The sequence below is a fragment of the Abrus precatorius genome, unplaced genomic scaffold (assembly GCF_003935025.1).
Source record: "Abrus precatorius isolate BTA unplaced genomic scaffold, Abrus_2018 Scaffold4, whole genome shotgun sequence".
NCBI lineage: Eukaryota > Viridiplantae > Streptophyta > Magnoliopsida > Fabales > Fabaceae > Abrus > Abrus precatorius.
Window position 1 is genome coordinate 14,429,629 of NW_020874384.1, and position 25,978 is coordinate 14,455,606.

General features: G+C 31.4%; 3 protein-coding genes across 6 annotated transcripts; 2 read left to right on the plus strand and 1 right to left on the minus strand.

The window, feature by feature from the left end:
* Positions 1-6,441: 6,441 nt before the first annotated feature.
* LOC113865501 (purine permease 1-like) lies at positions 6,442-7,925 on the plus strand. Its single transcript, XM_027500099.1, has 2 exons — positions 6,442-7,319; positions 7,403-7,925. The coding sequence occupies exons 1-2, from the start codon at positions 6,588-6,590 to the stop codon at positions 7,745-7,747; spliced, it is 1,077 nt and encodes a 358-aa protein (XP_027355900.1). The 5' UTR covers positions 6,442-6,587; the 3' UTR covers positions 7,748-7,925.
* Positions 7,926-15,506: 7,581 nt separating this feature from the next.
* LOC113864555 (pentatricopeptide repeat-containing protein At5g27460) lies at positions 15,507-23,687 on the plus strand. Of its 4 annotated transcripts, XR_003504876.1 has the most exons (6): positions 15,507-15,629; positions 15,696-15,948; positions 20,069-21,519; positions 22,181-22,242; positions 22,704-22,850; positions 23,097-23,461. XR_003504876.1 is itself a non-coding variant. In XM_027498405.1 (3 exons), the coding sequence occupies exons 1-3, from the start codon at positions 15,595-15,597 to the stop codon at positions 21,308-21,310; spliced, it is 1,530 nt and encodes a 509-aa protein (XP_027354206.1). In that variant the 5' UTR covers positions 15,507-15,594; the 3' UTR covers positions 21,311-21,598. The 4 variants fall into 4 exon arrangements, 1 of the variants encoding a protein (XP_027354206.1); XR_003504875.1 differs by lacking the exon at positions 22,704-22,850 and having other exon boundaries at positions 23,097-23,468; XR_003504874.1 differs by lacking the exon at positions 22,704-22,850 and having other exon boundaries at positions 15,558-15,948; positions 22,188-22,242; positions 23,097-23,687.
* Positions 23,658-24,636, minus strand: LOC113864556 (glutathione transferase GST 23-like). The gene is made up of 2 exons (XM_027498406.1): positions 24,322-24,636; positions 23,658-24,238 (listed from the first exon to the last, which is right to left on the minus strand). The coding sequence occupies exons 1-2, from the start codon at positions 24,634-24,636 to the stop codon at positions 23,888-23,890; spliced, it is 666 nt and encodes a 221-aa protein (XP_027354207.1). The 3' UTR covers positions 23,658-23,887.
* Between the last annotated feature and the right edge of the window lie 1,342 nt (positions 24,637-25,978).

A 25,978-nucleotide genomic window follows, 5' to 3' on the forward strand; every position in this document is an offset into this window, starting at 1 on the left:
TCGTGTCAACTATGGCTGATAAATTAAGTTCGTCAATTATACGATTTAGCATGGTCTGCATAATCATTTTCTTTACAAATAAAATATATACTATGGAAACCTGATCAGTTGTATATAGTTGCTTGTTAGAATTGCATGTGAAGTGAATATTCTGTTTTTTTTTTTTTTTTTTGGTGGTTTCTAAAATTGTTGCTTGAAATGAATGCTTTATATTTAGTTTTACATATACAAAACAATCTGTAATAAAGACTGTGTGGGTTGATGGAGCAATTCAATCAATGGAGAGTCACGGAGACTGCACATCGATTAGCTCGGTCATGACACAAATAATCTTTGTACATGCTATATGATTATGAATTTATGAATAATATATTGTGCCAATTAAGTTTGCATTTGCAATTAATCTCGTTTGGGAATTAAATTTCTTACGTGAAGTTGTCAATTTCTATGACGTTTGATTGTTATGTCAGTTTGGTTTCATTAATCATTTGGTTTTGGTTATTCATGCAAAAGAAAAAAAAAATGACAGTAGGTTTCTTTTTTCCAGAATAATATAAGGAAAATAAATGAAATCCTCTTAAAATTGTTCTATTAACCCTCAATTAATATATATATATATATATATTGTTTGAGAGAGACATCAAACCTCAAACTTGCATACCAACACTACTTAATAATTTTTATAAAATTGATCAATTAAATAATTAGTTTTAAAATTCTTATTAACTAGATAATTTTATAAAATTATTAAAAAATATAAAATATTTCATCGCATTACTTTATTTTAATGGATCCGGACTATATATAGATATATATATATATATATATATATATATATATATATCATAAAAATATAAATAAAAAAATTTAAATTGTTCTTCAACTTTTTTCTTCTAGTTTTTCTCTGTAAAAAAGAAAATTCCAAACTCATTATATATACTTTTACGGCATCTTTTTTTTATTATTATTAATTACAAGTAGTTATATTAGTCAACCAGTATGTTTGGACGAATTTTTGAAGTTTTTAAAATTATATTTAAAGATATAATGTGATTTAAATTTGTTTTAATGAATTTAAAAACTATATATTAAAATTAATTATATTTTTAAACTCAAATTTAAATCAGCATAATAAATTACAAATTTTGTATTAATTAAATTTTTTAACTTTTACGTTAAGGTAAAAATTTTAAATATAATTTAATTGATTTCAAACTTATTCATAGTTAAAATCAATTTTATTTATAAACACTGAAAAAATAATTTTGTGAACCAAATTACAATGCCGAAAGGCGAGAGAAAATGAGCCCGAAAGGCATACACCAGCAAGAAACAAAAACGCCGGTAATGAAGGGAAAGAAGCAAACAATGCAAAAAGGTCCAAAGGATTGACGCAAATGACAAAGGACCCGCATGTTCAGATAACGATGAAATCTAATAATCAATCATCAACTGTCTCCTAATAAATCCCCAATCAGTCTTGCAGAACCCAAGGAGAGAGAAAGGCTTTGATTGTTCGGATCAGCTGATTAGGCCACGCTATGAGACGATGTCTTTGTTTTGCTTTCTTTTCCATGACACCATTTGGTGTTTTGTTGCTCGTGGTGTCCAAAAACAAAGTGCGTGCTGTATTTGAACAAGCCGAATGTGACCCAAAAATGGAAAAACTAGCCCAATGTAAAATTTCATTTGCCTATCAGTCTTGCAAAATGTGAGCGTACACTGTGGATAATAAAAATGTAAAAAAATTATTAGAGATTATTCTAACTATTTAAGTAAAATATCACTAATATAATTAATATTTTTATTTCTAAATTAATAGATAATTCAGTATAAATTAAAACAAAAAAAAGGACATAACATGACATAAATGGATTAATATTTTTAAATTGTAATTCATAATATTTTAAATGGTAAACAGTAGATCAATTTAGATTGGAATGGTAGTTGGGCTTTTTTCATAAATGGTAGTTGGCATAACCATGACTATGTGCCCCCTACATCGATGTTGAATAATCTTTAGGCCTAGATTTTGGGTGAGGTAGAACAGTTACAGGATCAATTTAATGCCGTTTTATTCGCTATTCATGGGATTCATGGTTTGGTTAAGAATTAAGATATGTGTTTGCTTATTTTATTTGTTATTTACTTGTTTATATATTTTGAGTAAACATATTTGTGGTATTTATATACTGAAGCATTACTATATCACTCTCATTAAATATTATAATTCTTCTTTCTTTTGTTTGATAATGAATTCACCATATTGTTATCTTTGTTAAAGAAACAAAAATCTTTAGCAGCAAACTCTCTTCCCTGATTTCAGTTCTATGGATGCCCAGACAAGTTCTTGGAACTCTCACTTTCATTGATTAACTTTTGAAGGTACATATTCCGATAGCAACATCGGAGCATTACTTTCCATAAGTTTATAAGTATCACTTTCCAAAGTTTCCATAATGTATCTGAATGTTATTTTAGTAACTTTTCAAAATTACTAGTTCCACTTTTTTTTATAAAAAATTAAAAATTAAATTACAAAGATCAAGAAAAATAATTAAATCAGTTATATTTTTTATAAATATAAATTTTATTTTAAAAATATTCAGAATATTAAATAATATAATTAATAATTTATGTATTTAATAATATTAATATAAAATATAAAATTAATTTAATAATTAATATACTTTAAATTTATCATTTATTTTTTATAATAAAAAATAAAAAAAATATTTATTTTGTTTCTTATAAAAAAATCAGAGAAAGTATAATTTTAGAATAAGTATTAGTATATATTTTAAAATAGATTTTTAAAGTAAGTACTTATGATTTAATATTTTGTGATTGAATACGAGAAAATACTAAAATAGCATTTATTATTAAAAAATTAATTACTCAAATACGAAAAAAAATTAATAGAGGTATCAGAAAAAAAAATTAAATAATATATTATTAATTTGATAAAAACTGCTGAAAATAACTTTAAAAAATAACAAATAATATATCAAATTAAATATTTATTTATTTATTTATTAAATTAAATTAATTGAACTTATCAAATAAAAGTTATGAAATAGAAATTTTGAAAAGCTAAGATGCTTTTGTCAACGTAATATACATACTATTAAACTTCATCACAAACAAAAGATCTGATATATGATATTTTTTATTCCTTGTGAAGCTTTTAAATACAAGATTATCTTAATTAACTTACCAAGAAGCTTGAAAAAGTTGACTTGCCAAATAACGTGGTGGTTAATTATGAAGGACAGTGATTTTTTATTTTATTTTTTATGCCTGTCCACGCCGATTGTTTAGCTGAATAGTAAACTGATAATTTTGACTTCGAAGTATGCTAATTATCACATTTTTATTAAAAAATAATTATTTTTTATTAATTTAAAAGTAAAAAAATGTAAAACTTGTGTGCTTTTTATATTTTTTAATAATAATTAAAATTTTATTAAAATATATGTTATTAATAATTTTTTTAATCCTTAAACGTCAGAGTTTATACAATAGTTGGACACTTGGACAGTACACGTTCAAACACAATTTTTAATTATAATGATGTGTTTAGTATTGACTAAGTTTTTAAAATTTTAGCATTTAATATAAATAAAATAGTAATTTCGATATTTTATGATATTAATAAATTTTATTAGATTTTAAATTTTTATTATATAACTTTAGAGTCTGAAAACGTGTTAAAAAATAAATAAATAAATTTCGCTCATGGTCTGAAGTAAATTTCTTCAATAACTAAAATTAGTAAAAACATAATTTTGTTAACCTTTATCTTCAAAATTAAAATCTTGTTAAAAATATATTAATATATTTTTTATTTAAACTTAATTCTAATAACTAAAATTAAAAAAAAAAGAATTGTTAACATTTGATTAAAATATTTATTAATTTAAAATTAAGTTAAACTACGTTTATATATATCATCATTTTATTTACATGTATTTCTGAAGTTCACCAGTTTTTGGTATCACTTGGATGTCGTTGCTTGCGAAAGCTTATCTTCAAACCGTGTGCCAAACATTAAATGCTGACATAATGACTCTGACTTTTATGTATATTATATACTAATTATATTTATTATTCCATTACTCATATTAAATATTTCATTTATTAGGAATAATTTCGTAAACTACTTCCTATCCTATAAATAATAATATTATTAAACTTATCTTCATTATCATAATAATGTTTATTTTAACTTAGATTCCCACCTACTTTATTTATTAAAAATAAATATAAATAACATAATAAATACTTCACACAAACTATAGAGTGTTCCATAAAACGGTAACTAATTTTTTCTAAAATCAATAGATTAGTATATTTATTTATATAATTAATAGAAGAGTGATTTATTTACATAAATCTTACAGTAAATAAAAATATAAAAATTGTATATAATTAATATATTTAAAAATATGTCTTTATTTCTTATAATTAAAAATATTTAATTTATATTTAATTTTTACAGTTAAACTAATTTATAAATTAATTATTATACTTAAAAATTTATATTTTAATTTTTATATGAATGTTTAATTATATTTTAATGCTGCGGTTTATATTTTTATTTGTGTCATTAATAGTATTAAAAATAATAAAAATTAAAATATAACAAAATATTTGTACATGGATTAAACTATAATTTTTTTAAAGTATAATAAGTATTAATTATATAGTAAATAAATATTTTAATTAAAAATAAAAAAATATTTAGTAAATTTGACTAAAAAATTAAAATAAAATAATAAATTTTAAGAGACTACAAATTTACATATTTAATCTAGAATTAATATTTATAATTCAATATTGTACATATTTATTAATATGGATCTTAATATTTGATAAATATACATAGATTAATAAAATATTATAAATAATATATATAATTTTACTATATTTTAAAAAAATAAATATTTTTATAGATAAAATATTATATTAATAAAAAAACCATAAAAATCAACTAACTAAATTTGGAGTTTATGGAACACAAAAGTTATATAAAAGCTAATTCTACTAAAATTACATATTTAGTGGCATGTTTCCCCTTTGAAACGTTACACAGTAGATAGACATTAAACACTAGTAAGAGAATATCATATATTCCAAAAAAGGATACTATAAGAATATTTTACTCATGCATCTCCAATCGCTTGTTGACCGCTACTTTGATTACTTATTTACTTTGTTGAAAATCACACAACATTATCATGTCATATTACCATATGAATAATGCCTTGTAATTTTAATATGTCTCTAATTTTGAAAAATGCCAAGGCACTTGTTAATAACTCAAAAGTGATTTTATCTTTTTTTATAAATTATACTAAATAATTTATCTAGTAGTTTTAATTGTAATGTTTTTTAATTACTTTTGTTTCTTTTGGGGAATGTCCTAAGGAGATTGATTAATAATGTTTTATTTACAATGAATGTTGTGTTTTCTAACAAATAAAATATAATGTACAACTTATTAATATATACAATTCTATACAGATTAAAAATATAGTTCTAATATTTATATTTTAGTATTTCACAAGAAGTTTATATACGATTACTTTTAAGTTAATTACATTATTATTTGATAATCATTAAAAATATTAAATTTAAAACAGTAAAAACTAAAATTAAAAATAAAAGTTTAACGGTCAAAAGCATATTTAATCTACGAATTTATAATTTTTTGGAAGACTAAGCCATAATATGGGATTCACAATGGAGCAAGGTTTGTGTTGGTGGACTGAGAGTTCAATATTTAAAATGAATATATGCGAATTTTCCTTTCGTGTGAGTGAGAAAGATAATGAAATGATTTGTCTCGCTTCATTCTTCTAAATAATTATGCTTACGTTGACAATTAATTGCTTGTGGAGGATAGCAAATTACTTTTACAATCAATCATATACTCTCCAAAAATATAGATTTCATTGCTTATTATTATTATACATATTTTCATGGTAAGCTAGGATGGAGGGTACCTCTGCATAGATCCTAACACCCCAGTTGATTAGTTTTTATATTTAAATTTATTAAAAAATAATATTATATTTAATTTGGTATGTACCTTTTCTTTTTTATAAATTTTATAAATTTTTTAAAAAAAATAAGTATTAAAATCAAATCATTTCAAAGTTTGATAAAAGTGCTTGGTAAGTTACTTTTAAAATTAAAAATTACTCAATTTAGAACTACATAATCCATGTAAGAATCAAAGAACTAACTAAATATGTAGCTACTGTACACGTCAGTAAGAAAAAGATGACATTGTAACATCGATGTAACGTATTCAAACATCAGGATTATTTTAAAATTGTTCCCACATAAACCTCAATTAAAGAAAACTTATACATAAAAATGAATTTAAAACAGTATGACACACGCAACACTAAATTCATATCTTAGCCTATTAAAAAAAAGCAAGAAACTAAGCAGTGGTCAATTTATATAGCACACTCACGAAAACTTTCCAAATGATCGTTTGACGGCATAGCAACTTCCGTTCAATTATTGGTAACAAGAAAACACTACACAGAGGAGAGTTAGAATTGCAGGTAGCCATGGCGGACAGAAGAGTAGAAGCCCAAGACAGAGCCCTTAAGAGGTTTCTTCTCATAATAAACTGTTTACTGCTAAGCATAGGCACTTGCGGTGGCCCCCTCGTGATGCGTCTCTACTTCCTCCGCGGCGGCCACCGCGTCTGGCTCTCCAGCTTCCTCGAAACCGTCGGCTTCCCCGTCATGCTCATCCCCCTCACCGTCTCCTACCTTCGCCGTCGCCGCCGTCTCTCCTCCGGAGAACCCCAAAAACCAAAGATGATCTCCATGAAACTTCCTCTCTTCATTGCCTCCGCCTTCGTGGGGATCCTCACCGGCCTGGACGACTATCTCTACGCCTACGGCGTGGCTCGGCTTCCAGTTTCCACTTCGGCTCTAATAATCGCGACTCAGCTCGGCTTCACGGCTTTTTTTGCTTTGCTCCTTGTGAGGCAGAAGTTCACGGCTTATTCGGTGAACGCTGTCGTTTTGCTGACAGTTGGCGCGGGGGTTCTGGCTCTTCACGCGAGTGGTGACCGTCCTAATGGAGAGTCCACTAAAGACTATGTGTCGGGTTTCATTACGACACTAATGGCAGCTGCATTATACGGCTTCGTTTTACCCTTAATCGAATTGGTCTACAAAAAAACCAAACAACCCATCACTTACTCTCTTGTCATGGAGATTCAGTTCGTTATGAGCCTCTTTGCCACTCTGTTTTGCGGGGTTGGGATGTTCATCAACAACGACTTTAAGGTTGTTGTTATCTATTTAATTTTTGTTCTTGAGAATTAATTAATTGTGGGCCCGCTTATTAATTTGTGCTTCTGAATTTGTAGGCAATTCCGAGAGAAGCGAGAAATTTTAAGCATGGGGAAGGAAATTACTATGTGGTGCTGGTGGCGAGTGCAATAATGTGGCAGGCTTTTTTCTTGGGAACAATTGGGGTTATATTTTGTTCCTCGTCTTTGTTGTCGGGTATTTTAATCGCGGTGTTCCTACCCATAACGGAAGTTTTGGCAGTTATTTTCTACAAAGAGAAGTTCCAAGCAGAAAAAGGGGTTTCTCTGTTACTCTCGGTTTGGGGCTTTGTGTCTTACTTCTATGGTGAGATTAAACAAGCCAAAAAAATGAAGAAGATGAATAGCAGCAGTGTGGAAACAGAGCTATCTCAATATTCCTGATCCATGATTAGTCTTTTAATCACAGTGCAACTAGTGCATGCTTTAGGTATTTTATTTTGTGTTTGAATTTCGATTGGTAGCTCAGCTCACGCCAAATTGGCCAACTTTGCACCCTTCAACGTGCCTATGCATCCATCCAATTCCAAAGTCTACTTGTGCGACAGCATTTTGTTCCGGTCAAATCAAAGAGACCATGCCAGCATAATAAACACTTGACTTTATGTGCTTGTTATTTCTTTCGAGAATAAAAAACCTTGGTCCCATGTCAATTATCAAACAAGCACTTTTATCCTACTATTGTTTTTTTTTTTAACCTTGTTTTGTTATTCTCTTGCAGTTTGTGAGTATATAATAATTGAGTTTTAATATATATTTTAATTAAGTATCTGTGTGATAAAAAAATTATATATTAACTTGCGCTACAAGTTAAACTATGATCCCTATAAAAAAAAAGTTACCAACCATTCTTAAAAAACAACCTTACTTCAATAACTTTTTATATAGTTTATTAATTTAATTATTTTAAATTTATTTTATTAAATTTATGGTATAAGTTATTATTTAAAAAATATTGAATAAATACTTAAATAAATTGTAATCTAAATATACTTTTAAAATAATTAATTTTAATGGGCTACATTAAAAAATGTTAAAATAAATTAAATACTATTTATAAAAATTATAAATTATTTTTTTGAACTAGTTCAGCCAATCAAATTAGGTTGAGTTAAGATTTTTATTCATTCGATGGAGTATATAAAGTAGTGCTCATGGTGATAAAATAATAAGCACAGTTCTACTGTAAAAGAAAAAAAATATAAAATACAATATTAAGAAAGTTGTTCATCTAAATAAGTAACCTACCAAGGGTTTGTATAACTTGCCTCAAATTAAAATGAGGCTAAACAGTCCTATTTTTGGCAACTACAATTATATTTGAGTTTCACCTTGTTAATTTATTTCATCTTAATGAGTGTCCATTTTAATTTTAGTTTATAATGTGTTAGTTGTCAAAATAAAATAAACAAGTAAATATATTATTTATAATTTGGTCTTAATTGTATTAATTTATTTAAAATGGTTATTTAATATTCTTTTCATTAAGTTTTTATAATGTATAAAAATATTAAAATACATTAAAAAATACTTTCATAAACTCTTGTAATTGCTCTCATCATCTTAAGTTAGTGTATTGACTAAACACTTGAGCATTATTAGTTCTAACAATTAATAGGTTTTATAATTGAGTTTTCTATGGGAAAAAGTTTTTTTTAAATAATAGTTTAAGTATAAAATTATAAACACATGTTAACAAATTGTTTTAATAAATATCGAAGTCTGAAAATATTATTTATCTTTTCACGAAGACAAGATAGGCCTTTCATATGAAATCTGAAAATGGTACCTATTCTGACTTATTTTTCGCCGTCCCTTTCTTGTTCTTCTCTATCCTTCTAGTTTGTCAGGACATCAAAAGTTGATGCCTTCGTTTACCAATAATCGTATTTAGAAAAGGCCACTGCATAATACGTGACACGTCCTAATCAAGTGTCCAACAAGAATCAATTCTTATTTTCTTTTAGCAAGTGTTATTTATTTTAATTTCTAAATTTATAAAAAATTATTTTCATGTCTACCCTTGTAAAATATTATAATTGCTAATTAATTTTAATTTTTTATCATGTTTTCATTAACATTAAAGACAAAAAAAAAGGAATACTTTTTTTATAAATTTAATAGAAACTAAAGGGAATATAACAGTGTAATTTCAATAATTGAAGTAATGGTTTACTCGTTGAATAATAATACAATAATTGATATATTTGATAAATGTAAGCATAGAACAAGTTAGTAGCCATTAAAAAAGACAAAATTAATAAAAAGAATTATATACAATTACTTATATATTCAAACATTTGCCAAGTAATTCCTCTCCCCGTAATACGCGAAGCTTTTGCGATTAAATCATACAAACTAACTAAAAATATTTTCACGCATGCACACTATTATTAAATTAAATAACTTTAGTACATTACTAAAAATATATTATAAGTCCGATATTAAATTTCATAATTTATAAATTTAAAGAAATCTGTTAAATAAAGTTTAAAATCTAAAATATATTCATATTAAATTAAAAAATAAATATATAATGTATAAAAAAATATTTTGATATGATAAAAAAACTGATCTCTAAAATGTTAAAAATACTCCAATAAACATTTTTGTTTAATTTTTTTTTAAGAATGTTCTTGTCAAATTAGTAGATAAATATAAATATTAAATGAGTAGATAAATATAAAACGATAAATAAAAATATAATTATTTTTAAGTTTAAAATTTAATAATTATATATTTTTAAAACAATTGTAATATTTTGTTAGATAAGATAATATAAATTAATGTATATTAGCATTTTGAGGTTGATAAATTTTCTAAATATAAAAAGAGTAAATGGTGTAATCATCAATAATATAAATATTTCAAATAAAATTAAATAAATATAAAATTTTAAATTCAAAATAAATTATAAAAATTAAAAATCCTGAATTAATGTTAATTAAAAAAAAACAAAAGTTTAGTGAAAAAAACTCACTTAGCACGATACTAAAACCATGAACTCCCAAAAATGCTTCTGTTTGGAAAAATTATTTAGAACAGCACTTTGATTACAAATTTATTTGACTTTATTCTAGTAATTTTATTGAAATCAAATAACTTAATTTGTTTAATTTCGTCCGAGTTTGTGTTTGGTTTTCACACACACACACACACATTAAAATTCATAAATTCGTCTAAAATTTTAGACACAATTTAGACAAATTACACTACTTTATAATTCAGGATAGATTATCATATCGTCGACATTATGATTCCCTTTAGTTATAAGAACACAAGTTCCCTTATGCTTTATTATGGAATTTGACGAAGAAACGGGAATATGATTTTTATAATAATTAATATAAAAATAAACTCTATAATTGTTGACAATATAATTTTTTATTAACAATACATCAAAATTAAGCTTTTAATAATATATAATCATATTTTGTATTAATATAATATATAGTATTATCAATACAAATAAAAAAAAATATCTACACTGATAGTTGAATATTTATTGAAAAAAAAAAAATCTGTAAAGAGTGAAAGAATAATCCCTTTGTGTTAAGGTGGATACTAAATTCATTCAAATTTAAAGTTGGAAATGGTAAAGAAAAAAAATGTAGAAAGTGATTTTCACCATAAATGTGTAACAGGAACTTAAATAATTGTGTGTTCGTGAAAAATTATATGTAAAAAAAAATTATATTTTTATAAAAACAATTATGTCGGGAGTTCATGAACATAAGCAACAAAATGTCTAATAAAGTTAAATTTGTGAATTTTTCTTTTTGGTGTGATTATTTTATTTTCTTCTATTTTGCTAGTGTCATCGTGGTCAGTAAGTGTCGGTGTCGCTATTTGTTTTTATTTCGCTGAATGGAAAATATTTTTTTTGGTAATGGACCAGCAAAAACACAAGAAAAAATTACATCCGAAGGATCGGAATACCAACTACATCAGCTAACAATTGAGACTCTAGCGGAGGAGAAATCAGTTCTTCAACCTCCAAACTCACCCATCTTAACCAAAAGATCTGCACACTGATTCCCTTATCGAAAGGGATGCCTAAACTTAGTTGAATAAAGAATCGCTGCATGTCGATGAGTACTCCAAGTTTCCTGCTCCATAAACTCTACAGCTATGGCTGAATCAGAGATGCATAACAGACTTTGAGTGCGCCTTCTCCAAGCAAGGCGTAGTCCATGTAGGATGGAAAGGAGCTCAATCTCTAAGATATCAACCCCTCCAACCGCCCCACTAAACCCCCAAAGCCATTTACCATTCGAGTCACGCGCAAGGCCTCCAATCCCAGCAAGACCCGATTCCCCCCTTGAGCTAGCATCAACATGAAGGCTGATCTGTGAACCCTCTGCAAAAATACAAGAGACCCACAGAGGCCTGGCAACCTGAGTCGCAGCAGTGCCCATATCAGCAAACGCACTCAACATGGTAGCATGTAGAGTACGTACCCGGAGCAAGGCCTCCCACACGGAATATTCACACCCATTGAAAAGCTTCTCATTTCGAATATTCCGAAGAACCCAACAAACAATGAGAGGGAGAATATGACACCTTTGAAAACATAACTTGAGCCACTCTCGCCACGACCCCGACCACCTCCTCCAGATGTAGCAACCGCCACAATTTAATAGCCGGCGCACAGTGAAAAAACACATGTCCTATGCTCTCATCCTCCCTACTACACCGCACACAACTCCCAACATGACCCACATGTCGTCGCACCAGAAAAGTTGCTGTGGGAAGTGCTTCATGCATGGCCAACCTGCCATAAAAAAAACCGAATGGACTCCGATAATGGCAGTCTCCAAATCCACTGCCAACCTCTTTGAAGAGACCCCATCCCTATCACACAACCAGCGGTACCCTATCCGAGCCAAATACTGACCATTTGCAGACGCCTCCCAAACAATGCCATCGGAAGCAGAAGAGTGCAGCCACACCTGCATATTAAGAATGCGTGACTTAAGCTCCGTAGACAGCCAAGAATGAAGGTGCTCCAAGCACCACCTACCGTCCTGCCACACATCCCTCACACGGAGATTAGAGTCATGAATATGCACAAAGGGTACCTCATTGGCAAGAGAGCCACCATAAAACCAACTATCAAACCAGAAACTAGAATCACCATTATCCAAATGAAACTGAATTCCTGGCCTAAACTCCTCAAAAGCTCTTCGCAAGGAAGTCAGAAAATAGGAACCCAAAGCCTGTAATAAAGTATCAATATTCCTGCTCCGATATTTATCCCTTACCACTTGAACCCAAAGTTTATCCTCATGATGGAACAAATCCCAAATCAATTTTCCCAACAATGAGACATTTTTATTATGAGCTATGCATACTCCAAGACCTTCATCCTTCCTTGGACGAGTCAGAGTATCCCAATTTACCAAATGAAGCTTTCAAATACTTTCCCCACTCCAAATAAACCTCCTGGCAATGGCATCTAGTTGATCACAAATACCCGTAGGAATCCATTGCGTCTGCATAGTATAAGTTGGAATGGAAGACAAAACAGAATTAACCAAAGTGACCCTACCTGCCTGAGACAAAAGCCGCCCCTTCCAAGCAGCTAAGCGACCCTGAACCTTCGAAAGAACCTCACCAAACTTGCTATTTGTAACCCTTCCTTGCATCATCTGAAGTGCATATTAGTAATCTGAGTTATCTTCACCTTTCTGTCACGTGCAACTCCTTTAGAAGCCATCATCTTGGACTTCTGTAGGTTCACCTTTAGTCCCGATGCCTCACAGAACTTCTGCAAGCTAGCAGCCACCATTCTAATATGGGACAATTTTAATTTAGCAAATAACAGGACGTCATCTGCAAAAAACAAATGGGATATAGGAAGACTATCTGGACCCAACTTAAAGGGAGCCCAAAGCCCAGCTGCAACTTATTCCTTAATCACATGCCCCAATCTCTCCATGCACAATACAAATAGATAAGGTGAGAGAGGATCACCTTGTCGCAGGCCCCGTTTAGGGCTAAATCCCTCCAAACATTCACCATTCCATAACAAAGAAATTCTGGAGGAAGTAACTGTAGAGAGAATCAATCTAATAAGCTTATCAGGCAACCCAAAGTCCACAAGGACCTCTTGGAGGAACCGCCAATCCACCCTATCATAAGCCTTTTCTAGATCCATTTTAAAGATAACATCACCTTTCTTTTTCTTTGATTTCGACATAGTATTAATGATCTCTTGGAGGATTATAGCATTATCCATAGTGCCCCGACCTGGGATGAAGCTACTTTGGAGTGGGCTGACCATCCTCATAAGAAACGACCGTAGGCGATTAACAAGCACTTTCGAAACTAACTTGTACAACACATTGCACAAGCTAATGGGCCGAAGATCTTTAAATGTCCTAGGATGATCCACCTTGGGAATAAGAACTAACAGAGTTTCAGTAGCATGAGGGTCAATGCCACCATTCGCAAAAGTCAATGCCACAAAATGCCACACATCATCCACTATTTCATGCCAAAAGTTCTTATAGAAAAAAGGCTGGAATCCATCAGGTCCCGGAGACGTAAAAGATTTCATACCTCTCAATGCATCAAAAACCTCTGCCTTAGAAACTGGAGCTTCCAAAATGGCTTGTTCATTCTGCGTCAAGGAAATAGGGCACGGTGGCAGCACCTGAGGCGTTGCTTCAGAGACACCTAACAAACTCTGAAAGGATACCAGAGCTTCTTGCTTCAAAAGCTTCTCATCTGTACACCAAACACCTGAGGGCAAATGCAACCCTAAAATTCTATTTCTTTTGCGCCTCACAACTGTTTGAGTATGGAAAAATGCAGTGTTCCTGTTTTTCAGTTTAATCCACTTTTTCCTCGACTTCTGATACCAAAGGGTCTTCTCCTGCTGAAGGACAGTCTCATACTGCTGAATGGGAAATGTACGTGGCCACGAGTCTATGATGAAAGTAAATAAAAAGTAAGAATTTATAATAAATGATACAATAAATATAAAATAAATATAGACAATATAACCTACTACAAAATTGTGGGTCCCCCACAATAATGTTTAAAGTGGAACGGTTAATTTATAATTTTCTTGTCTTTACTTGACAATTATTTAACAATACAAATTTAAATATATCAGTGTTTTATCTTTACTTGACAAAGTTTGATAAAGTTACATTAGCATTCCAAACTGCTAAAGCTTATATGAGGTCATTATTAGTTTTAAGTTTTATATTTTTTAAAAATTATATTAAATTTGTAGTTTTAAACTCTTATAGTTTTTAATTTTAAAATTTTAATATCAAATTTTTAAAAAGTCAGAATTAAACTATACTCTATGAATTTCATTAATTTTTTATTTATACACTCGCAATAATTTTATATAAAATAAAAAAATTAATTTTAGACTTTTACTATGATATTATTGTTTTATTATTATAACTTTACCTAAACTCGTTTTTTAAAAATTATTTTTAGTGGTTTTTTTAACCTTAAATATTTTATCATGTTTAAAAAAGTACAATTAAAAATATTACTGAGTAATTAAAATTTAGGATAAATAAAAATGGTTCATTTTTTATGAGTGATTAAACTATATTTTAATTTATAAAAAACTATTTACAAAATATGTAAAATTTAAAAATTAATTGAAATAAAATAAAATATTATTATGTTTACTGATAAAATCAATAAAGTTTAGGATCAGACGAAGTAAACTTAAAGTCTAAATCTCAAAATATAATTTTTAAAAGAAGATAAAATTAAAATTTAAGCATTAATTAAAAGAACATTAAATATTTTTAAAAATATAAAATTATTTTATTATTATGAGGAAGAGAAGGATGATGATTAAAAAATTAAAGATAATTCACTTTCATTTTAATCTATCAAAAAAATAGTAACCTGTTTTGAGACGAGTCTGGTTAACTCAGAATGAAAAAAATAAACTAAACAAAATATATAATAAAAATAAAAATAAAATTAATTTAAATAATATAAATAATTAATTTTGTTAAATATTAATATTTTATTTTAAATATTTATTAAATTTAAATATATAAAATATAAAAAAATTGACGAGTTGAATCCCCTTTGCGAAACCTATAAAAGCCTGATATACCCGACATTATTACTTAATGGGCCGGGTCGGTTTGCTGTTTGCGTTTTAGCGGCAAATTAATATCCTCTCCAACGTGAACCAATCAGCGCCGACCATCTCCTGTCATCGGCGACGCCGTAGCTTCAACATGGCGAACCGCTCCCTCTCCGCCGGACTCAAACGGTACGCCAAACCTATTCTCCTTTCCCCGCATATTCATGACAACGCTAAACTTGCAAAATTTAGCAGCATCAGTTGTGTGTTCGGTGCACGAAGTCTATGTAGCACCGCAGCTACTCGCGCTTATGCGTTCAATGCGACGGAGGAGCCTTTCGCGCAAAACAACCCGAAGAACCGAATTCCAGGACTCAGATCACCAAAGAAGAGTCCAGTACTAGCGCTTCAAAATTGGGTGGACCAAGGAAACAGGATTTCACCCTCCGAGCTCAGACGCATCGCCAGAGACCTTGTTAAATCGAAGCGCTACCACCACGCCCTCGAGGTTCGATTTACTTTTCCTATCTGTGATTTTTGCAAAACAAGTAGAATATAATAGTTAATCGCGGCCGCTACGGTGTGGGGAGTGAAATCTCGACTTTTCCCTCACTTTTCTGAGTTTCGGCTCCCATTTGTCCGGGATATTTTCGTGATTTACTATCCCTTTTGCATCAGAGGCATTTTAGGGTTTGAAACCATTCTCCCTTATAAGAAAACCCACCGCATCGCCTCTGTTTTGAACTTGAGGCGGAAAACCGTTCAAACTTGTTTTCTTAAGCGCACTTCGATTTTTGCACTCGCTCTTCTGTTCGCACTACGAACACCTCCGTTGAAACATCTGTTTGCATTTTGTGTTTGAGTCACGGTAAGGCAGTTATTGTTAGGCCTTCCCAATTCAAGCGCATGACAGTGTTTTCAGGCCCTGTAGACCCTCACAGGGGACAATAGAAAAAGCATGACGAGGTTTCAAAAAGGACACCAAATGGGTACAAGAGGGGAAATAAATGCTAGCGGGGAGTGTCTATCCGAAATAAAGAAATTGCTTGAGGAATATGCTAGGAAGAAGAAGGCTGACACTCATGCATACATTGGTGAGTTGAATAAAGATGGTGATGAGGAAGAAAAGGAGCAAGAAATTCATAAAATTCAAGGTAGAAATAGAGATACTGAATCATAAGGTGATAATCCTGCAACTGTCATTGCTAAGAAAGGTAAAAATGTAAAAATCACATGGATTCTCACTTTGTTCTAGAGTTTTTACGATAATACTTTGGCTTGGGGTGTTGTTGGTAATGTACTTGGGGCGAGTGCTCTTACAACATTCACTAAACAGCAAGCAAAATTCAAGAAGAAAGTAAGTTCAAGGCCTTCAAGCTTTAGGTCAGGGGGTATTATTGCAGTTGAAGAGGAAAAAGTGCCACATTATGTAGAAATTGAAGAGGAAAGGGAAGGGTACGAGATCTATGAATATATTAATGATGAAAGCAATAATGATGAAGAAATCTTAGAAGACCTTGGGGATTCTGAAGAATAGGTTAAATCTATATATTATTTCATTAAAACATTGTACAAATATATACAACAGACTTACTTATTTTAGGAAACATAATAACTCCCTATTCTATTTTACAATCTCTTAAATCATAGACTCTTTTCTAATTATATATTCCATATATCTGTATAGATAAACAAATCTCCTAAATTATTCTTTCCTAAAAATACTTGTTTTCTACACTCCCCCTCAAGCTGATGAATAGGCATTTTTCATTCTCAGCTTGGACAATCTTTTCAAAATTATGGCTGCTTAGTCCCTTGGGGAGGATTTTTGTGAGTTTTTGTTAAGAGGACATGTATAGAATTCACATCAAGCCACTATCAAGCTTTTCCTTGATGAAATGTTTGTCCACTTCAATATGCTTAGTCCTACCGTGCTGGATTGGGTTGTGGACGATACTGATTGTTGACTTATTATCACATTAAAGCTTCATATGTTCTTCCCATTTTATCCCAAGGTCTTCCAAGATAATTTTAAGCCACAACAATTCACATATACCTTGTGCTATGGCTTGAAATTCAGCCTCAACACTGGATCTGGCCACTACACACTATTTTTTGCTTCTTCAAGTCAAAATGTTTCCTCCAAGTAAGGTGCAATATCCTATGGTGGACCTTCTATCTATTACAATAGACCCTGCATAGTCAGCATCCGTATAGGCTTCAAGCTTCACATTCCCATATCTCTTGTATAGAATTCCCCTTCTAGGAGTCTCGTTAAGGTACTGTAGGATTTCGTGGGCAGCTTGCAATTGAGTCTCCTTGGGGCTGTGCATAAATTGGCTAATTAAGCTTACTGCATAGGCAAGGTCTGGCCTAGTGTGAGATAAATATATTAGTTTGCCCATTAGCCATTCATACATTTCTTTGTCTACAACAATATTTTCTTCTGCACTTTCAAGCTTTAGATTCAGTTCTAATGCGATGTTGGCAACAAGCTCTCTTTCCAGTCTCTTTGAGCAAATCAACAATAAATTTTTGCTGAAATATAAATATCCTTTTCTTGGAGTGAACCACTTCAATTCCCAAAAAATACTTCAAATTTTTTCAAGGTTTTAATCTCAAATTCTTTGGCTAGACATTGACTCAACAGTTTCTGTTCCTCTATATCACTTTTGGCAGTATAATTTTGTCTACATAGACTAATAATATTGTTACATCCCTTGACTTGGAGTGTTTAATGAACAAGGGATGGTTCCTTTAACTGTGTTTGTAACCTGGCTTGTCATAACCTTAGTAAACCTGTCAAACCATGCTTGAGGAGACTGTTTCAGCCTATATAATGTTTGTTGTAACCTGCAGTCAGTGTTGGCAGTAACATCTCCACCATACCCTAGAAGTATCTCCATATAATTTTCTTCTTCGAAATCATGAAAAGAGGCGTTCTTTACATCAAATTGCTACGAGTCCCAATTATAATTAGCAGCAAGGGGCAATATCACTGTAACTGTGTTTGTTTTTGCAACTAGTGCAAAGGTCTCTAAATAGTCCACTCTATAGGTTTGAGTAAAACCTTTGGCATCTAGTCTTGCCTTATATCTCTTAATTGATCCATCAACCCTGTACTTTATTGTATAGATCCACTTACGGTCAACCAGTCTCTTACCCACTGGTAGAGTAACTAATTCTTAGGTATTATTTTTTTCCAATGCCTCCATCTTGGCATCCATGGCTTGTCTCCATTTTCTAGCAGACAATGCCTCAGATAAGGTAGTAGGTATGGGTGTGCTGTTTAGGTTCTCTAGGAAGGTTTTATGAGTAGGAGAGAAGTTTTTAAAGGACAGGTAGTTGGAGAAAGGATAAAAAGGGTGTTTGGTGCATTCTCTTGTCCCTTTTCTAATGGCAATTGGAAGGTCAAGGTCATCATTCTGGTTTTCGGTTTCAACTTGCACAACTTGTGAATCCAGACCTATTGTTGATCTTGGAATGACCTTGTTCTTCTCTGAGGACACAAGGTTCTTACCATATCTTATATTCTGTGTAGTTTCACCACCTCTCTGATCTGATTCATGATCGTCTTCATTTTCTTGGACCGCATCTTCTTGACCTCTTTCACTTTCTTGAATGACTTTCCCTTCATTTTCAAATTAGTCAAGTATGGGTTCAAATGTTAGGTCCAGCAAAATGGGTAGATGAGAATTAGTCTCCTTATCTTCCCTAGAGCTCTCCCCTTGAAGATGAGGTTTACTAAAATAGCTCTCTTGTTCATTGAAGGTGTCATCCTGTGACACAAATTTTTTAAGACTGTGGATGTTAACATTTATAACCCTTTTGGGTGGAAGAGTAAGCGACAAAGATATATCTTAAGGATCTAGGATCAAGTTTCTGTCTATCAGTACAAAGAATGTGGAAAAAGGAGATACAACAAAAAATTCGTGGCTTAAGATTGTTTATAGTGGACAAAAGAAACATAATAACTCCCTATTCTATTCTAGTATCCCTTGAATCATGGACTCTTTCCTAATTATATATTCTACATATTTATACAGAAAAATAAACAAATATCCTAAATTATTCTTTCCTAAAAATACTCAGTTTCCTAGGGGGATGATGAGTTTGATTGATGAATTAGGGGAACTGTTGCTTATGTTTGTTACTACAAGCATGAGGTTTAGCATATACCTTAGGTGCCTAAAATTATTTAGAATTTGGTGCTGTACTCTTTATTTTGGTATATGCTTCTTTTTGTTATTGACTTATTTAGTTATTATCCTTCATTTAATTGTGATTGTACCTTTTAAGTTATGAGTTTTGAGCAATAATGATGAGTATATCTTAAAATTTGAATAATTTAATAGTTTTTAGCATTGATATGGATGTAGTATAAATTATTTGCACTGTATCATATATTTTTGGTAGTGGCAGCTATGCAATCCACTCTCCCATTACTGTTTTTCAGGTGAGCCACTTTGCCCTACTTTCCATGATTGACCACTTAAGGCATGCATAACATACGGTTGCTGATTATGGGTTTTTTCAATCTGTGATGAGCAAGTCATTGTAATGCATTTTATAAACAGCCTATTCAATTTGGTTGGCAATTTAAACCTCTTAATTATTCTTTGACACAGGTCTTTAAATGGATGGAAAACCAGAAGAAGTTCTATGTGATCCCATCTGATCATGCTATGAAATTGGAATTGATCATTAAAAATTATGGTCTAATGGAAGCTGAAGACTATTTTATGAATATACCTGACTCAGCTGCAAAGAAAGTTGCCTGTCTCACCCTTCTACGTGGCTATATAAGAGAGAGGGACACTAGTAAAGCTGAGACTTTCATGGTGAAGCTCTATGAACTGGGGCTGGTGGTGAGCCCTCACCCTTATAATGAGATGATGAAACTATATCTAGCCACCTGTGAGTACAGGAAGGTACCCCTTGTTATCCAGCAAATGAAGCATAATAAAGTACCCTGCAATGTTCTATCCTACAACCTTTGGATGAATGCTTGTGGTGAGGAAGTAGGATATGGGGTTGCAGCAGTAGAGGCAGTTTTTAGAATAATGCAAAACGACAAGACTGTTGAAGTTGGATGGAGCAGTCTTGCTACATTAGCCAATGTTTATAAGAAAGTGGGACAATCTAAGAAAGCTGTTCAGGTTCTCAAAATTGCTGAAAATAAACTATCTACCAGTAACCATCTTGGTTATTTCTTCCTAATAACACTATATACTTCTTTGAAGCAAAAGGAAGGAGTCTTGCGGTTATGGGAAGCTAGTAAGGCAGTTGGTAGAAGAATGAGTTGTGCCAACTACATTTGCATATTAACATGCTTGGTGAAACTTGGGGACATTGTACAAGCCAAGAGAATCTTCTTAGAATGGGAGTCCAATTGTCGGAAGTATGATATCAGAGTCTCTAATGTTCTTTTGGGTGCATATGTGCGGAATGGATTAATGGACAAAGCTGAATCATTACATCTCCACACATTGCAGAAGGGTGGTTGTCCAAACTACAAAACGTGGGAAATTCTCATAGAAGGATACATCAATAGGCAAAAAATGGATGAGGCTATTATTGCCATGAGAAGAGCTTTGACTATGATGAAAGATTGTCATTGGAGGCCACCACATGGACTTGTTTTAGCCATTGCAGAGTATTTGGAAAAAGATGGGAACTTTGAATATGCTAATAAGTATATTACAGACATCCATAATTTTGGTCTTTTTAGTTTATCGTTGTATAAAATATTGCTTAGAATGCACCTCTCTGCAAACAAACCACCTTTCCATATCCTTAAAATGATGGATGAAGATAAAGTTGTGATGGATAATGAGACACTTTCCATTCTCAAAGCCTTCACTAGGTAGGTAACATCAATCCATTAAGATTTTCTGGTTGCTTGTTGCAAGGTGTGCATCCCCCCATCAGTTTGTTGTTGCACGTCGTAAGATGGAAGGAGGATTTCATGTACCTCCATGAAGATCCTCAACATCTGTACTCATATTTTTGTAAGCTCCATTCAGGTTGAAGTGCTAGGAGGTGAAGCCAGTAACCTTGAAGTCAATTCCATACTTGGGTAATTCCTTCTCCTTAATAAACAAGTTAAAATTTTTTTCATACAACATTGTCCCATAAAACTTGGAAGGAGGACTTAATGTAACTTCATAAAGTTCCCCAACATCTATACTCTTATATTTTCGTAAGTTCAATTGCAGTTAGGAAGGAAGTAGCGAGCTCTTTTATTAATCTTGTTGACGTTCAATTCCCTCAATTTTCATTGAAATATTGTTTGTTATAAATCAGAAATTTCAATATGGCTCAAGGCCCGTTTGTTTAAGCTTTGGAAAGAGGAGCTTTTATAATGTTGCTTTTATTATAAGCTATTGTTTTTGAGCATTTGAGAAGAACACTAAATAGCTTCTTTTAATAAGAATAAGTGTTTCTGTTTTTCCAGAAAAATTATCTAATTTATTATTATTATTTAAATATTTTTTCAAAAGAAAAAACTTTAAAAAACCGCAAACAGGCCTAACATATAATTTTGGTTAAATTACAGACAATCTTCTTTTGTCTTTGATGATGCATTATTCATAACTCGTTACTAACTTTAAAAACTAAATAAATAGGTTCCTCCATTCCAATCATACTTTTGATGTGCAAGTTTTCACATTCAGCTTTTCAATGCTTGAAACTAGAAATTAAAATAAATAAATAAATAACTTCAATTCTTTTGGTAGTTTTCAGAATCTGAGAGAGAGGATGGGCTCCTTGGCAATTTAAGGTGGAAAAGCTGCAGTTGGTGAGAAACTTCATCCTCATCCCTATTACCTTTTGTTTTTACCTTTTTTTACTTTTCTTTACCTCACTCATTTTGGAAACAGAAGACCATAACCCTTTCAACTTGGGCAAATGACTGATTTGTTTATTATCAATATTTTTTTTAAAGAGATGAATGTTGATTGACATGCAATTTCTCTTTCCTTGAGTTTGGTTTTGGTGATGGCTATAGATGACGGAATTAGGATAATATAGCTCATTCATTAGCTTTGTTTTTGTGAGTGCTTGCTTATGTGTGTCAGTAGGGGTGTCCAAAAACTTCAGTTATGGTGATCCAAACTAGATCCAAATCAAAATCACTAAAAAAAAATCCAAACCGTTAAGAATAATTGGTTATACTGACCCATTTATTTTTTAAATTGGTTTCTTATTTTAGGGTGTTTTTAACTGGTTATTTATTTGGATGGCCGCTATTTCAAATAGGCAATCATCTGCTTCCTAATCTTTGGGCTCCACGGGCTAGATTTCTACAATCTTCAGCTACCATGCTGAAAGGGGATGGAATTTTTGCACCCTTGAATGCAAGTTATAGCTTCAGGGCTATTAGATTCCCATGCCTATAGCATAGTGGTATGACCATCAACCAAGATTTGCAACACCTATTGTTTTCATTTTACCTTTTCATATTGAATCAGTGGCATAAAGTAACAAAGCCAATTATGCTGTGGTGATGTTGATATCTGTTTGTACTATTCTATTTATAAGATTTAGTTTCTTGAGTTTTCTGCCTCCTCTAAAATTAATCCCTTCTCTTTTATTTCTATATACATGAATATTCTCTGTTTATGTTCACACGTTTGTGTTTATGTTTTGCAGTTCAGCGTTTAATGTTCAAATTGAGATACATAGCCAAAGGAAATTTACTCCAAGGTAATAGAGAACTGGAAAGATAAACAACCCTAGCCATGAGAGCAGCCAGCTTATTTGGGAGAACACCAGGGTGTCTTTAGATGTCTATTGCTGGGCAATGTTTTGGATAACATTTTGAAGGGAAAATTGCAACAACTGTATTAGTACCGACAATTTTGGTCTTCCAAGTTTATCACTGTATTGCGTGGACTGCACCTTTCTGACGATTAGCTGACCTCTTCCATCTTCAAAATTTTGGAAGAATGATCAGAAACTTCTATTCTTGTAGCATTTAATGGGTTTCATTTTAATTGACAAATTCCTACTTGTTTCCTGCTGAGCATGTTATGTTTTTTCTTGGAAAAATTCGATTCATGCATCTTGTCGATGCGTGTTTAGGTTTTATTTAGACTTGAGCAAGAGGATCACGAATGGTACTGAGAAGTCCAACGCTGAGATTTTTTAAAGCTTTTTGGTCCATCATCAACCCAGATATTTGTTCCATTCAGCAATCAATTCCACCATATAGTTAAATATCATTCAAGGTGTTTCCTTGATTTAAACATTGACAGCAACGCATAATATGGTAATATAAGGTAGATTACTTCACTAGTAGTTTTCCGCGTTTCTACAACATGATAGGTTGACCATGAGCTCTGGTCCATGATTATTTATTGCAATACGCAACTCATATATCATAAAGAAAGATCAAGCATGGGCTAAGCAACGCATATTGCATGATATTGATGGCTAGGCTTTCAGGTGGAGGAAGATGTCAAGGCTTCGTGGAAGGCCTTGTTGTGGTTTAGTAGTTTATCACGGGGCGGCACACATTCTTTGATACCAGGATAGTCAAGAAAATCGTCGAACCAAGCATTAAGCTTTGACTCTTTATCAATTAGGTTTATGCCCACAATTTCCTCCACTATTCGAACCCAGATTCCAAGCCAGCCGATAGCAATATCAGCAAAGCCTATTTTTTCACCTCCAAAGTAGCGTTTTCCTTCGAGTCCACCTTCAAGGGTCTTTAGATTCTCTCGAGCTTCTGGTGCTGCCTTCTGTTGTTCCTCCCCTCCTTTGGAAAAGGTGGCCATAAAAGCTGGCACACACTGAAGATAAGAAAAGGTTGGGTGCTACAAAAAAATAAAAAGCATGTGCTAGGAAAATCATGTTGTTCTAATTTATTACGGACCTTTTCATCAACGAAAGTGGACCAGAATCGTGCTTTGGCCCTTTCATAAGGTTCATGTGGAAGAAGAGGATTTTGCTTCCAGGTCTCGTCAATATATTCAAGAATCACTAGTGATTCTGCCAGGGGCTTGCCGTCATGAACAAGAACCGGTATTTTCTTGTAGACAGGGTTATACTGCAGTAGCATGGCACTCTTGTTGATGAGATCTTCTTCCACATATTGGTACTGAATCCCTTTCAGTTCAAGAGCCCACTTAACCCTGAGGGCAAATGGACTAGCCCAGAACCCTAGTAACGTGAGCGATTCTCCTTCCATTTTTCTTTTTCTTAACTTGTGAATTAATAACCAAACACCAGCAGCTCTATGGGTGTTAGCTATTTATTATTGACCTATCAATAAAGAATGCATATACAAGTACACGCTGTGACGTCTTCTGGTTGATGATTTAAGAAGACCACAAACGAGTCCCAATTGGTCAAATAAATCAATGATATAATCGTAAATGAAAGTAGATAGGCTTAAATAATATTTTAATTTTTAAAAATATCATTTTTTTAATTTTAGTTCTTAGAAAAAAATAATTAATTTGAAATTTATATTTAACACAAATATATATAATTTTAGACGTTAACTATAAATTAAAATTACATATTTTTTTAAATATAAAACTTAAAATTGAATAAAAATTTCATAAAAATTAAAAAATAATATTTTTGGATATTAAAATATTATTTAAGTCAAGTAGATATTTTAAAGAGAAGAGAAAAATGACTCAGCAGGATCAATGATTTTGGCTCAATAATGGACCTGGAAAGTAGCTGTCTTGCCTCCTATAAGTTACGACTTTCAGGTCGCCATGTCTTCATCATGGGGCATCTGGCTCAGCCATTTTGGGCAATGGAACTATGTGGTCAACACCAAATTGGTTCATCATTGTTCATTTTCGTTGGTGGTCGTTGGATATTGGACTACATTGTCAATGGGTCGGGTGCTCGCATGATCGATGTTTTATTTGAGTTCTGACTTTTTTTTTTACACAATTATAATATTTTCACTTTTTCTTTCTGTCGCATTACATTATTTATCATTTTCTTTTCGTTTCTTTTTATTTCTAACTAAAGTGTATACACATCATGGATGTATAAGAACCATTTGCCTTTTATTTTCCTTCAAACAATCGACTGGTTTTGAAATTATAAACATTCAATATTTTTTTTAACTTTATTATAAATAATTATAAAATATATATATCACCAAATTATAATAAAATTTCGATAATACATAAGATTTTCTCTTTCTAACATGAGCAAACCACCTATTATTAAATACTCGCAAGATATATATATAATTTAATTTAATAAAAAGAATCATATTCATGAACGATTTTGTGCCAAAAGCATTGTTTGGTCAAGAAACAAGTAAAAGTAGAAGGCAAAGGACCCTCTGATTATGATTTCGAAAAATGCAGCTCTTTATTCTTGAAAAAAAAATGATAAAACGCAAGGACTCAAATTTCTGAAAATATTTTTTATAACTATATTTTTTTATTTAAACAAAATCTTTTTAAAAATACAAACAAATATGCTCTTAGAAGAAAAAATCTTGATTTTGAAAAACAAAAAATGATATGTATTTTTTCCTTTTTCACTTTAGAAAA

Bases quoted from the DNA above. Each gene is read 5' to 3' on its own strand.
- LOC113865501 (XM_027500099.1), top strand. From the start codon at position 6,588: ATGGCGGACAGAAGAGTAGAAGCCCAAGACAGAGCCCTTAAGAGGTTT. The intron at 7,320-7,402 runs GTTGTTGTTATC...CTGAATTTGTAG, and splicing joins TCATCAACAACGACTTTAAG to GCAATTCCGAGAGAAGCGAG.
- LOC113864555 (XM_027498405.1), top strand. From the start codon at position 15,595: ATGGCGAACCGCTCCCTCTCCGCCGGACTCAAACG. The intron at 15,630-15,695 runs GTACGCCAAACC...AAAATTTAGCAG, and splicing joins CTCTCCGCCGGACTCAAACG to CATCAGTTGTGTGTTCGGTG. The intron at 15,949-20,068 runs GTTCGATTTACT...TCTTTGACACAG, and splicing joins GCTACCACCACGCCCTCGAG to GTCTTTAAATGGATGGAAAA.
- LOC113864556 (XM_027498406.1), bottom strand. From the start codon at position 24,636: ATGGAAGGAGAATCGCTCACGTTACTAGGGTTCTGGGCTAGTCCATTT. The intron at 24,239-24,321 runs GTCCGTAATAAA...TCTTATCTTCAG, and splicing joins CCACTTTCGTTGATGAAAAG to TGTGTGCCAGCTTTTATGGC.